Here is a 13,198-nt window from a genome sequence, read left to right on the forward strand (position 1 = left end):
TTTCCCCGACCAAAGGATGGCGAACCCACAAACTGCTTTTCTTTTTTTAACGTCTGAACGTGTTCTTGACGTGTTTGCTCAGTAAACTAGCCCCCTCCTCAAAGTGCGTCGACCCCAACGGGCCAAGGAGCATCTGACTCTCCAGAGGAAGACCCGCGGCCAGCGCGGGCTCAGGCAAGCGGCCGGCCTGGGTCCCAGTGCCGACGCCTCGTCTCCGCGGCCGTGTGACCTTGGCCGAGTCCCCCCACCTCGCCCAGGAAATGAGGGCTTCCGGGTTTCCCGTCATTTTTGGAGGCTGGGGTGGGCCGCCAAGAGGAAGGCCCTTCGTGCAGTGGCTGGTGCGGAAAACAGGAGCCCTCGGCCTGGGTGCCCCGCCGCCCGCCGTCGCAAGGCCGCGGGGCCTTCACCGGTTCGCGCCCAGATGTTCCCCTCTCCCAAGGGCGGTACTGAGGTTCGCACCCGGGCGCAGCTGGCCTGGGAGTTCCCGCTAGGGCCTGGGAGGAGCCGGGAGAAGCCCAGAGCGCCAGGCCAGACGCAGGCCCCACACGGGACCGGGGGCGGACCCCGAGGCCAAGGGACCCCAGTCGCGTCCGCCAGGACCCCCTTCCCACCTTTTGCCCGCCCCCGCAGGGCCCCAGCTCCACCTTCTTGAGTCGCTCCATCAAAACGCTCTTGTTGCCGCTCGAGTCCAGATTCCGTTTCCTCAGCTCCGCCCGCAGATCGATCACCCGTAGATCGCTCAGCCGCCGCGTCCCGGTCTCCGACGAGGCAGAGCTCAGAGCCGCTGCGCCCGCCGCACCCGAATCGCCTAGGCCTGAAAGAGTCTCCGCCATTCCAGGGACCCTGGCTCCGCCGCCCACTTCACACAGAACCGGGCCGGTTTTATCTGGGCACCTAGCACAAAATGGCGCCGCCTGCGAGGGAACCGCTCCAGCCGCCCTGGCGCGCCTCACTTCTACGCAGGCGCACCCGGCGCGGAGCCGACGCTGCCGGTCGCGTGTGCACATGCGTGGTGAGCGCTCGGAGGGATATGCGCAGGCGCATTGTGTCTCGCCAGCCTCCCGCCGCGAACGGCCGTGACACATGCGTGCTGCAGTTACAGCGCCTGCGCGTTGTGGTGGGGAACGTGCGGTTGGTCGACGCGCGAGCGCGCGTGCTGTTCAGAAAGCTGGCATGGGCGGCACGCATGCGCGGCCGGAAAGCGGGGCGGGAGGAAGCGAGTGCGTTTTCCTCTTAGGCGGCGCCATTTTGTGCTCAGAGCCGCTACAGCCGCCGGCGGTGTGGGAAGTGGGTGGAGGGGACGCGAGACCTGGGATGGCGGAGCCCCTGGCAGGGTCCGGCGAGTCGGGTTCTGGCACGGCCGCTGTCGGATCGGGTGTCTCGGAGGCCGGGACGCGGCGGCTGAGCGACCTGCGGGTGATCGACCTGCGGGCGGAGCTGAAGAAGCGGAACCTCGACACGGGCGGCAACAAGAGCGTATTGATGGAACGGCTCAAGAAGGTGAGGAGCTCGACTTCCCGGGGTGGAGCAGGGGGCCAGGGCACGCCCCCGCGCCGGCCTGTCACAGCGATTCCCGGACGCGGGTCCTCCTCCACCATTCCCCCTTGTGACCGACCCCGGCCCGAGCCGCGGGGACCAGGGGGCCCGGCTGTGTGACCTTGGCCCGTCACCGCCCCTCTCTGTGCCTCCCCTTTGATCCTCTTTCCAGATGGTCGCCTCAAGCGTGCTGAAAGCGCGTCCTTTTAGCCGCCGGCGGCCGGCTGCATTTCTTCCGGGCTCCAGTTGGAGACTCGGTTCTGTGACCTTGGATAGGTGCCTTCTTCTCGCTATGCCTCAGTTTCCTCCCCTGGGGGAAGGATGAGTGAAGAGCCTTTTAAGATCTTACGGGACAGGGGGTTGTGCTTGTTTCTACACCGGGACCTTTGCTCTTGTCATGCCCTCCTCTCCATCTCTGTTCTTCCAGGGCTTCTCCTAGTCGGTGCCTTGTAGTCTTTCTCGCTCTACCTGAGCTGTCTCCCCAACGTGCTTCCTAAAGTGTTGCTCCATCTCCCTGCTTCTGTCCTGCACCGTTCTGTGTTTATGCCCCAATGGCCGCACTCAACCCAAATTGAGTATGGAGGGATTGTTGTCTCCCCAACCAGAGCAAGCTCGTTGCAGAGCTTGAGTTTACCATTGAGTGCCCAGTCGTGTGCCAGTCCCGAGGAAGGTGCTGAGCAACCCCCTCCTCCCCACACCACCCAGTCTGTCTGGTGGGTTTTCTCCCCAGAGGTCAAACATGGCTTGTGGAACACCACTCAGCCCTTGACAGATGGTGCACCTAGTGCAGCGTCTCTGTCAGTTGTTACTGTTATTAAAGTGGAGGGTTCACAATTTCTAGTTGAAGGGCCATTTTGGAACTGGTCATTGACCCGCAGTCTGGAGACCCAACTCGCACATCCCTTTGTCTTTTGTGCTTAGGGTCCAGAGAGAACCAAGTTGTGCTAGGTTCATCCTGTGCCTTTTGGGCTTGCAGCCCAGATAGCAGAACCAGAGTTGTTGCTCTTTGCAAGGAAGTGTTTGACTTTGTTTGCTGGAAGTTGTTACTTAACAAAGAACAGTGTGTGCCCCGCAGCTCTCCACAATGTTGTAAAGTTTCATCTCTTCTTAATAGGCGGTTAAGGAAGAAGGGCAGGATCCTGATGAAATTGGTGTCGCATTGGAAGCCACAAGCAAGAGGACAACAAAGAGATGTATTAAAGGTATCCGCTTGTACTTATTGCTGCTGGAGGCCTGAGCGTGTAGAGAACTTACTTACCAGTCGAGTTTTTTAACACCGTTTCTGTCCTCCGGGCCAGGAGAATGTCTTTGGCCTTAATTGTTCCCATCTAACAAGTAAGCTTGGCTTTCACCGCCTTACAAGTAGTTCCGTCAGGAGTGCTGGAAGGAGTAGAGAGGTGTGCGAGTGCTAGGTAAATTAAAATTGAAACGTGTGTTAAAGATATCTCAGCTCTTTGTTATTGGGATTCAAAAAGAACCAGAATAAGGCAAGCTTTTAAAGCTGCTCTGAGAACCAAATATACTATGTGGCTTCCTTCCTGGGAAGTTGAAAAACGAGGTTTTAAACCAAAGAAAATGACACCAATCTAAGATAGATTAGAACCCAGTATCTCTAAAGATCCAAAATAGATTATTGGAGTATTTGCACCCAGCGTTTTTTTTTTGTTTTGTTTTGTTTTGTTTTGTTTTTTCTTTTTAATCAGTGAGTTTTTTCGTTTTTTTTTGTTTTGTTTTGTTTTTTTAAGATTTTATTACTAAGTAATCTCTCCATCCAATGTGAGGCTTGAACTTACAACCCCAAGATCAAGAGTCACATGCTCTACCGACTGAGCCAGCCAGGTGCCCCACAGTGAGATTTTTCTTTTTAAATTGAGGTGTAGTTCACATGCTATAGAATTCACCTATTTACAGTGTACACTTCATTGCTTTTTAGTATATTCACAAAGCTATGCGAATGTCAGCACTATTTAATTCTGGAATATTTTCATCACCCCAAAAAGAAGCCCCCGTGCCTACTAGCATTTGCTCCCCATTTCCCCCTCCTGCGGCCCCTGGCAGTATATAATTGATCATTCTGTTTCACGTAAATAGGATCGTGCAATATGTGGTCTTCTGTGTCTGCTTATTCTGTTGAGCATATTTTCAAGGTTCATTCGCTTTGTGACATAGATTAGTGCCTCATTACTTTTTGTGGATGGTACTAGCTGTTTTTGGAAGCATTTAATTCCCTAAAACTTTGAAACCTTGTTACCCTTCTTGGCTTTCATCCTCATTATAAGGACAGTCAATATAATTGGGAACTTCTGTGTGATGGGTATTATTTTTCTGGAAGGGTGCCAACACAGTTGGAACGGCTGGACATACCCTGTTATCTGAAGAAGAGTTAAACTTAGGCAGTGAAGGACAGGTGCTTAGAAAGGAAAAAGAAACTAGCTTGTAGCCTTTTCAGTAATTTTATTTATTTGTTTATTTATTTATTTATATCATTAAATTTGCCATCGTAGCCATTTTTTTTAAAGATTTTATTTATTTATTTGACAAGAGAGACAGCCAGTGAGAGAGGGAACACAAGCAGGGGGAGTGGGAGAGGAAGAAGCAGGCTCCCAGTGGAGGAGCCCGATGTGGGGCTTCATCCCAGAGCAGCGGGATCATGCCCTGAGCCGAAGGCAGACGCCCAACGACTGCGCCACCCAGGCGCCCCCTTTTCAGTAATTTTAATTTACTTTTTATAAGTGCTTTCCTAGAAGGACTTTTGCATGACTCATCTGTTTAAAACTTTATATGTTTTCAAAGCTTAAACTTTTTAGTTAGGCTGTGTGAAGGAGTTACCTATAAATTGATTTTAAACACATTGATGTGTTTTTGCTGCTCGTGTATGGGTCAGGTATAAACGCTGACTAGTCAAGTGAGTGCAGACTGAGAGATGTGTGTCTGTTAATTTAAAAGTTCTTAGTGGAAGTTTTTAAGGTAGGTACTCATTTAAAACTTGAGAGATTCAAGGCTTACTAATCAAACTGTTCTTGGCTTTTAACAGGGATCTTTGGATCATTAGACAAACCAAACCTTAGTAGAGTGCCTCCAATGCATGTCCAAATGTCTGGATTACAGTTTAGGTGATGGTAAAACTGCATAGACTTAACCCTTTTGTCAAAATTGCTTTGATAGTACTCACTTTTGTTGGTATAAAGAGATGTTGGTCCCAGTGTAGCTGTAGTTAGGATGAGAAGGGCACTGATCCCTTCCCATTCCTTTTTTTTCTGAGAAGTCGCCAAAGGCCCAGAGAGGAAGCGGGTGGCCAGGGCCCTGGGGTAGAGGACAGCTCCTACAGGTTGTTGAGCTAGCATGTTCTTTGTAGGTGTCTGCACGTGTGGTTAGTTATACAAAGCGCTGGGTGGTGTCCTGGTCGAAATTAGGTCTTAGGATTACATAAAAGTAAAAAGTAAGTTAAACTTTCTGGGGAAAAACTTCATTATGAGTTAGAACAAGAGACCTCCTCCTCTCTAACTCATTTAAACACGCAAAATTTGTGAAGCTTGTGGGTGTGTTTTGAAAGATTACAATTTTGAATTGCTCTTCTGGCATCTTTGTCCCCCACCCCTTCAGTTTGTAGTTAGCTGAAACCAGGCCCTTGGAATTGGGGTCCGGCCTCTCTGCCCGGCGTGTGTCATTCCCCCTCTCCTTTAGGGCACTTTTCCGTCTGCATCTCTCCTGTTGACGTCCTTCGTGGGTACTGCAGGCTGCTATTTAGAGGCCCTGAAAGTGGGTGCTGCTGCCAGACATTTTTAGACAGCTTTTAGGAGCTGAACCAGATTCTCCTGTGTCAGATGCAGCTAATACGACTGCTGCTGTCGTGGGGAACACGAACATAGCACAGCGCCTGACACACGGTAGAGCCGTGCATCTGCAAGGAGTACTCCTTGTGGTGCCGAAGGTGCTTTGGGTACGCACTACAGTTTGGGTCTTTACTCGAAGATTGATGTCTCTTCTTGGTTAGTTTACTCATTTCAAAAAATTATAAAAAGCATACTCCTAGATACTTTCGAAAACGTAAAAAGTATGCATGTGAAAATGAGATCATTTCTCATGTTTTCACCCTCTATTTTAACCCCTGTTGGTAACTGGGTGCCTGAGTCGTTCTCATTTGTGTGTTTTATAAATGCATCTTTACACTTCATTGCATACAAATGTGTACACGCTGTTTAATAAAAGTAGAACTACTCTATATGGTGTGTTTTTTTGTTTTTTTTTCTTAACTTTTGTGGGCATTTTCCCGGATCATTAAATACTCTTTGGAAGCATAATTTTTTAAAGTTGTAAGACACTTGACACTGTTGACAGTTTGAGGTAAGTCATGCTTTCCAGCAGGGCGCTGTCCTGTGCACTGTCTTACGTTGAACGGCATCCCTGGTCACTACCCGCCAGCTGCCGGTAGCATCCCCGAGTTGTGACACCAAAAATATTTCCAGTCATTGTCAGATTCCCCCCCACTTCCCCTGTTGAGGACAGCTGGTGTCCCCCATATGAACAGACTGTCGTGATTTGTTTCCCCTTTGAATGTTTGGGCTGTATACAGTTTCTAGATAGATGACTTACGTTTTTAATTCCTTGTCAGACGTTGTAGTGCACGCCCTTACCAGTGGGATTTCTAAAATAAAAGGTATGCACGTTTTTAAGGCCAGAACTTGAGTATTATCTGACTGAAAAATTATCTTGTAATTAGGACAAAAGCTGGAGGAAGAGGGTATGGAAGACAACGGCCTGGAAGAAGATTCCAGAGACGGGCAGGTATGTGGCGTCTACGGCAGAGACACCAGCAGGAGCTCTGTGACCAGCCACCCGGTCGTTGACGCCTTTCGTTTTCTTGACAGGAGGATATGGAGGCAGGTTTAGAGAGCTTGCAGAACCTCGACATGATGGATGTTGGTGTGTTGGAAGAAAGCGAAGTTGAGAATAGCAGTGCTCCCGACTTTGGGGAGGACGGCGCTGACAGCATTCTCGGTTCCCTTTGTGATAGCAAAGAATACGTGGTGGCCCAACTGCAAGAGCTCCCGGCGCAGCTCACAGAGCATGCTGTAGGTAACTTGAAGACATGGTGGAATGTGCCGGTAGCCCTGGGGCTCCTGGGCGCTCACGTGCCGCTGCTGGGAGTGAGAGCGCGCTGGTGGTTGATTAAATAGCGCCCAGCCACGTCAGCAGTCACCATAAACACAGAGTTCCGTGTCTAAAGCCTCGTGGTAAATTATATCCGTTTACACTGCACGTAAGTCAGATGTTAACTAATGGCTAACTTCTCTGCAATCCTGGGGAGTATTTTGATAAAAGGGTGGGAGGCCCTTCCTCAGCATGAGTCGTAAAAGGCTGATACTGTTGGTGAAAGTATTTTCCTTTGGAAAATAGGTTTTTAAAAACTGTAGAAGCATAAGAAGGAAACAAAAACAGTTCATAATCTCAGCATTTGGGTCATCCTGTTGGCTTTTTTTAAGATGTGCTCTATGGACAAGGCTAGATGGGTATGTTAAAAGACGCGAAAGTGAAGGAAAGTATTCATGAAAGAAAAGAATAAAAAAGAAAAGAAAACCACTCTTAGCATCCTCATACATAAGAAAACCACTTATGAAAGAAAGTGGCGAGGGGCGCCTGGGTGGCTCAGCCATTAAGTGTCTGCCTTCGGCTCAGGTCGTGATCCCAGGGTCCTGGGATCGAGCCCCACATCGGGCTCCCTGCTTGGCGGGAAGCCTGCTTCTCCCTCTCCCCCTCCCCTTCTTGTGTTCCCTCTCTCGCTGTCTTTCTGTCAAATAAATAAAATCTTTAAAAAAAAAAAAGGTGAAAAGAAAACCACTCTTAATGTCCCAGTATATAAAGGAGGCTTGAATTCTGTTCCCAATGTCGCTTTCTCAAGCTTTCGCTTCTGCTCTTAGGCGGAAGACTGTGGTGGCCGCCCTCAGACTGATAGCCATTCAGTCCTACTACATTGGTATACTCAGCCTTTTAGTTTGGTTGGTATTGTTTGTGTTTTGGTTTGGTTTTCTGTTCTCTCTTTTTAAAGGCATTAAACTGGCGGGGGGGGGGGCTGGAGTGCCCTCATAGGACGGGACTTTAAACCCTTAAAGGTCAAAAGTCACAAACTCCAAACGTCCCTGCCCCTCAGCCTAGGGTGCCATTGAGCAACTGACTTGCTGGCCTTGGCCTCTCTCGGTGTGATCCTGTTGTGTGTTAATTATTTCCAGAGCGTGGACTTGGTTTCTTACCTCTTGGTGAATCGAAGCATCCAGGTCATAAGCTTCAAACCTGGGGAAGGAAAAAATACATTTGGGAAGGCATGCTTTTGTGTTTCCCTTAGGAAGGTAGAAAGCTTTCAAACTGAGTGCCATTTAAGATAGTTCAGTTAAATGTTCGAAATAAAGCACCCTGGATTAAAAGTGCCCAGTTACTGTGATTTTTTAAAAGTATCTGTTACCAAGTGAAATCGGAGAAGTGCGAAGTTTTCCATTTTCCTTTTGAGCTCTGCTCTGGAAATTGTGTCCAGGTCGCCTGTGTGGACCACCAGAAAATAGATGCTGCCTGGGAACTGAATATGTACGTTCCTGGGCCAGTGCTGACTGAGCACCTACTGTCTGTGAGACCCTCTCAGAGGTGCAGTACCACACAGTCCTGGAGCAGGCAGGGGCCATCGAGAACCCAAATAATCCAACAGTGGACTTGTACATGGTGGTGGGCGCTTGAGGGAAGTAGACCCGTAGGTCCCTTAGAAACTGGTGAAGTGCACGCCTTGGCATTCACAGCTCTGTCTCCATTAAGGGGTTCTCTGTTTTGTTTTTCAGGTGGATGGCGAGGGCTTCGAGAACACTTTGGATGCTTCATCATTGGACTTCAAAGTACCTCCGGTAAGTTACCATTCTGGTGCTGCATAGCTGGAAACATTACGCAAGTAGTTCATTGTCTGTAGTGAAAACGGTTGTGTGCATGTGTAAAAATGGTTGGTTAAGCACTGATCCTGAGCTGGGGTAAGAGGTCGAGCCAAACAAGTACAGTCTTAACTGTTTGCATTTTAGTGGGCACCGTGTTAATAACCAGCAAGAAAATAACTAGAAGGGAAAAGTTCATCCAGGGAGAGGTTGAAGTGGTTGGGCTGTAAAAGCACCTAGAGGAAGCCCCACCCAAATTGAGGTCTGACCCGTGTGCCAGGAGGGAGACTGGCTGAATGTAGGGACGGAGGCCGCAGACATGAGCAGGCCTGACTACCCTCGTCTGTGGGTCAGGAAAAGGATTTGGCCCATTGTCTTATGTACAGTGGGAAGTCAGGGGAAGGTTTTGAGAGGAGTGAACAGATGGTTTTGTCGACAGGTTCCAGTTATAAGTAACAGCTTATTTGGGGAGAAATAGATTTTTCTCAAATCTGGTATGACTTCTAAAGCAGTTGCCGTCTGTGCTGTGGCTGTTTGCCTTCTCCAGAGGCTGCTAGGTCAGCTCAGACTTGGGGTGGAGCGGCCAGACCCTCCAGGGAGACTTGAAGAGAAGAGGCCGAGCGTCACTGCTATCTACCTGGCATTGCCCGGGAGAGGCCAACAAAATGGGCTTGTCCTCACTGAATCACCCGAGAATGGAATACGGTTGTTTTGAGTGTTTATTCACACTGTCTGCCAGGGAAATGTATTTGCCCAGTTTTTAAGTGCCTTGTGGAATTTTTTTCTCTCTTTTTTTTTAAATAGGATATTGAAGAACCTCTATTGGAGCCAGGTACTGATAAGAGAAACACGACAGTTAATGGTTTGAAAGTTTTCCCACTCTTTTTTTCACTCTGTCTATATATCCTAAGCTGTGTATGGTTGTGTAACTGATTTTAATGGTGGACAATCCAGATCGTACAAGGATCAGAGATTGGAAACCCACTCGTATCACCAGATCTGTGGAAGTGCCCTTCTGGTTTCTGGAGGTCAAATATATTTGGTGAGATATAGTGATTATTTTCATCTCTCTAACCACGTAGAGGGGCATTTAAGTAATTCCCCCGGTGATTCTTCCATGTGTTTCTACACATGAAACAGATCTTGTGATATTTTGCTGCAGTCTTTGATTAATACAGTTAAGGCAGGCTAAACCGGTTGTCAGGGCACTTATAACCCGAGAAGTGACTGGATCCCAGAAGAGGAAACAGAGTCTCTTCAGGAAAATCTCCACCGCGTTATTCCCCTTCTGGACTGCGTTTATCTCCCGCCGTCGGAAGAGTTTCTGGTTTGCGGATTGGACTGTTCTGTTAAAAGAAACTCAAAGAAATTTGGAAATTGAGCTGTCATCGAATGGTGATCGCATTCGGTTCGGCACCTTGGACATTGGAAAAATAAGTCTGAAGACCCACACTTGAACAAAAACACGAAGAAGACTGTCGAGAAGCTGCCACGTGGTTGTAGGTGTTTGAATCTGTGGGGGCCTTTTCTCTTCCATGTAGCGTAGCGGCTTACTGTAGCAGTCGGTTGGAGTGCAGGTAGTGTAACCGGTGTAACTTTGTGTACCCGCGGGTTTTCCAATCTCTGTGTAGCTAGCAGTTCTCTTCGTGTTAGTGTGGCAGCCGTGCCAGTTCCACATTTGTGATTGCTTTATTTCCCTGGTAATTAAACCTTGTGCCATTCTATTCCTGTTAAATCCGTAGAAAATGAGAAAATACTCGACATTTTGGGGGAAACTTGTAAATCTGAGCCAGTAAAAGAAGAAGGTTCCGAGCTGGAGCAGCCCTTTGCACAGGATACAAGTAGCGTGGGGCCAGACAGAAAGCTTGCGGAGGAAGAGGACCTTTTTGGCAGCGCCCATCCGGAGGAGGGTGATTTAGATTTGGCCAGCGAGTCAACAGCACAAGCTCAGGCGAGCAGGGCAGACACCCTGTTAGCGGTAGTGAAAAGGGAGCCCGTGGAGCAGCCAGGCGATGGCGCGCGGACGGACTGTGAGCCTGTAGGGCTAGAGAAGCCAGTTGAGCAGAGTAGTAAAGCCTCAGAGCACACGGAAGCCTCTAGCGAGGAGGCCGCGGAAGCGCCCCAGGAAGCCTCAAGCCCAGACCCCAGAGATAGCAAAGAAGACGTGAAGAAGTTTGCTTTTGAAGCTTGTAATGAAGTCCCTCCGGCTCCTAAAGAGTCCTCAGCCAGTGAGGGCGCTGATCAGAAAATGAGGTTTGTTTTTTCTCAGTTTTAGACCAGACGCTATCTCCTTTTCATTGGTCATTTAATGACACACATAAGCTGTTTTTTCTGCAATTGGCCAGCCAGACTGATGCAATTGTAGTTTACTTCTAAACCATGTTTTATTTCTCGTTGTGTATTCTTAATGGGTGAATCTATTCCTTTTCTTTTTCTCAACCTACCACGGTTGTGTTCTTAAATTGTTAACCGCTATCTTCAGCTAAATCCAATTGACTTTTAAGAATCTGACATTGTATTTTGGGGGTCAGATTTCCTATAGAAGCTTGCAAAGGTGTCTTAAAATTTTATTTCAGACTAATTTTCTGGTAGGTATTCAGTTTTAGCACATACCATACTTTTAATTTAGTTCTCTTTTTTTGTTCACGTGTGAGTAACATTCACTTTTGTCTCTAGCTCTTTTAAGGAAGAAAAAGATATAAAGCCAATCATTAAAGATGAAAAAGGTATGATTTAACATACGTTGCAGGGAGCCGCCTACGGATCCCTTATTTGGGGAGGGAGGGGTCTACAGGTACCCGCACTGGGGATCCGGTGGTTGGTTTCGTTGAGGATTTCCAGAAGTAACCACCTAACAGTACCTTAACAGTCTAGATTGAAGTGTTGGTGAGCTTCTGTGGTTCACGTCTCTGTTGTGGTTGTCATTTATGGGATAGTGGAAATCCCGGTGCGCTGTCTCCTGTTATAGTCCCGTTCTGCCCGTTAGAATAACAGAACGAGATTGCAGAAACTGTCATCCCGGGTGAGAATTGGTCATCAAAATTCATTGCCGTTTGTAACTGACGAGGACCTGATGGCTCCTTGAGTAAGGGAACGGTTTCTGCCCCCCGTAGTTTTTGTCTTCGGTCCTGTAAATGCTTAGTCCAGAAGCGTTGAAATGGGAGGTGGTTGGGGATTAAGAGCGGGCTGCGTCCGGAGGCAGGTCGTGCTTCCCGTGCGGCCTGGAGGCCGAGCTTGACCCTCTCCCTCCTGCGGCAGGTCGCACCAGCAGCAGCTCTGGCCGGAACCTGTGGGTCAGCGGACTGTCCTCCACAACTCGAGCGACGGATCTGAAGAACCTCTTCAACAAGTATGGGAAGGTGTGTGCCCCCTAACGCCTCGCCCCCCGGCCTCTGCTCAGCGTTAAGTAACGAACTTAAGACTTTAGAGAGTTCTTTCTTCTGTTGTCAGTTTTGTTGGTGGTCTTTTCTGTGTGTGTATTTTTAAAGGTAAAAAAACCAAAACCACAAGGGAGAAAAGGCCACCTGGTTTTGGGTAGTGTGCCTTGTTTCCTCGCTGAGAGTGGGTAACAGCGGGTAGTGCATTGTGTCACAGAAAATGTATATAAATTGCTGTGGTCTGAACGTTCTCGTGGTTCATTCTAGTTTCTCTTAAACTGTTCGTGTTTTGGCCCATACAAAACTTAACGCTATCATGCTGAATTTTTTTCCGAAGCAGTAAGTGAAGAGTTGATTTTTAAAATTTCCGCATTTTCAAATACACAGTTCGAGAACGGGAACATGGTAGTGGCTTAAAAATAAATCCACGAGTATGTGGTCCACAGGGGCAGAAAGAAAATAGTACCATTCAGGAGCCTTGCAGAGACTTTAGGACATTTAAAACCGATTTTCATTGTCCTGGAATTAGATCACGAAACAGTCTCACCTTCAGCCGGGAGGACCGTGCTGGTGTTGTGGGTGCCTGTGGGGCGTGGTGCCCCTTGGCAGGGAGGTGCTGGGGGGAGCACCGGTGGAGCTTTGCAGGCATTTCTCTGCCCAGGTCTGTGTGCCTGAGTAGGAGCTGGCAAATGCATTCGTGTTTTCAGTGGACAGGACCCAGAGGAAGCATTCGTGAGATGAATTTTTCTTCACTGCTAATGTCTTTCAGAAGGGCTTAAAACTGGGAGGCCGCAACCTGTCCTCCGTTTGTTGACTTCCTTCTTGATGGGGTTACCAGTTACGAAGCACAGCGGCAGCTGTGAGGGCACTGGCCTCCTAGATCTCCCAGGCTGCTGGAAAGATCACTCAAGTAGATAGAGCACATGACACGGGATTCATTCATGAAAGTACAGCCTGCCATCAGTATGTGGGAGGGAGACCGAGTTTAGATGGGGGTCACCTTGCTGAGTAAGTGCTGTTTAAGCCGAGGCCTCGGTAGTGAGACAGTTGGCCTTGCCCACGGAGCTGGGCACTGGACTATAGCCGTGGGACTTCGGCCCTGTGGTGGGACGAGTCTGTAATTTGGATGAACTAATCAGAGGCTGCTGTGAAGGCGGAGGGCAAGGCCAGGGGGGCAGGGACAGGCGAGGTGGTCTTGGATTCTGCTCTTGGGGCCATCGGGAATGACGTCCTTGCAAGGACCATTAGTTTGATGGGAAGGTCACATGACCCTACCATTGGCTCAGCCCCTCAACCTTGAAGAAAGGGAAGTTTTCTCTCTGAAAGAAGTGACATCTGTCTCTCGGGAGAATCTGTCTCCTTCGGCCCTGTATGGGGTGC

At 48.9% G+C, this 13,198-nt stretch overlaps 2 protein-coding genes across 5 annotated transcripts in view; one reads left to right on the plus strand and one right to left on the minus strand.

Moving 5' to 3' along the window:
* SAFB (scaffold attachment factor B) overlaps positions 1-962 on the minus strand; it is a 37,234-nt gene extending 36,272 nt beyond the window's left edge. For 2 of the 4 annotated variants that reach the window (XM_087867367.1, XM_087867366.1), the window contains exon 1: positions 645-962. In XM_087867367.1, coding sequence (XP_087723493.1) covers positions 645-833 — 189 coding nt within the window. In that variant the 5' untranslated portion in view covers positions 834-962. The remainder of the gene's footprint in view (positions 1-644) is intronic. The other 2 variants (XM_045776745.2, XM_045776744.2) reach the window with 1 other exon arrangement.
* Positions 963-1,240: 278 nt separating this feature from the next.
* Positions 1,241-13,198, plus strand: part of SAFB2 (scaffold attachment factor B2) — a 31,758-nt gene continuing 19,800 nt past the window's right edge. The window contains exons 1-9 of the mRNA XM_045776743.2: positions 1,241-1,500; positions 2,651-2,738; positions 6,257-6,321; positions 6,405-6,608; positions 8,358-8,420; positions 9,246-9,273; positions 10,184-10,694; positions 11,118-11,167; positions 11,700-11,800. Coding sequence (XP_045632699.2) covers positions 1,315-1,500; positions 2,651-2,738; positions 6,257-6,321; positions 6,405-6,608; positions 8,358-8,420; positions 9,246-9,273; positions 10,184-10,694; positions 11,118-11,167; positions 11,700-11,800 — 1,296 coding nt within the window. The 5' untranslated portion in view covers positions 1,241-1,314. The remainder of the gene's footprint in view (positions 1,501-2,650; positions 2,739-6,256; positions 6,322-6,404; positions 6,609-8,357; positions 8,421-9,245; positions 9,274-10,183; positions 10,695-11,117; positions 11,168-11,699; positions 11,801-13,198) is intronic.

The sequence above is a fragment of the Ursus americanus genome, chromosome 14, assembly GCF_024610735.1.
Source record: "Ursus americanus isolate L20-20 chromosome 14, mUrsAme1.1.p, whole genome shotgun sequence".
Classification (NCBI taxonomy): Eukaryota; Metazoa; Chordata; class Mammalia; order Carnivora; family Ursidae; genus Ursus; species Ursus americanus.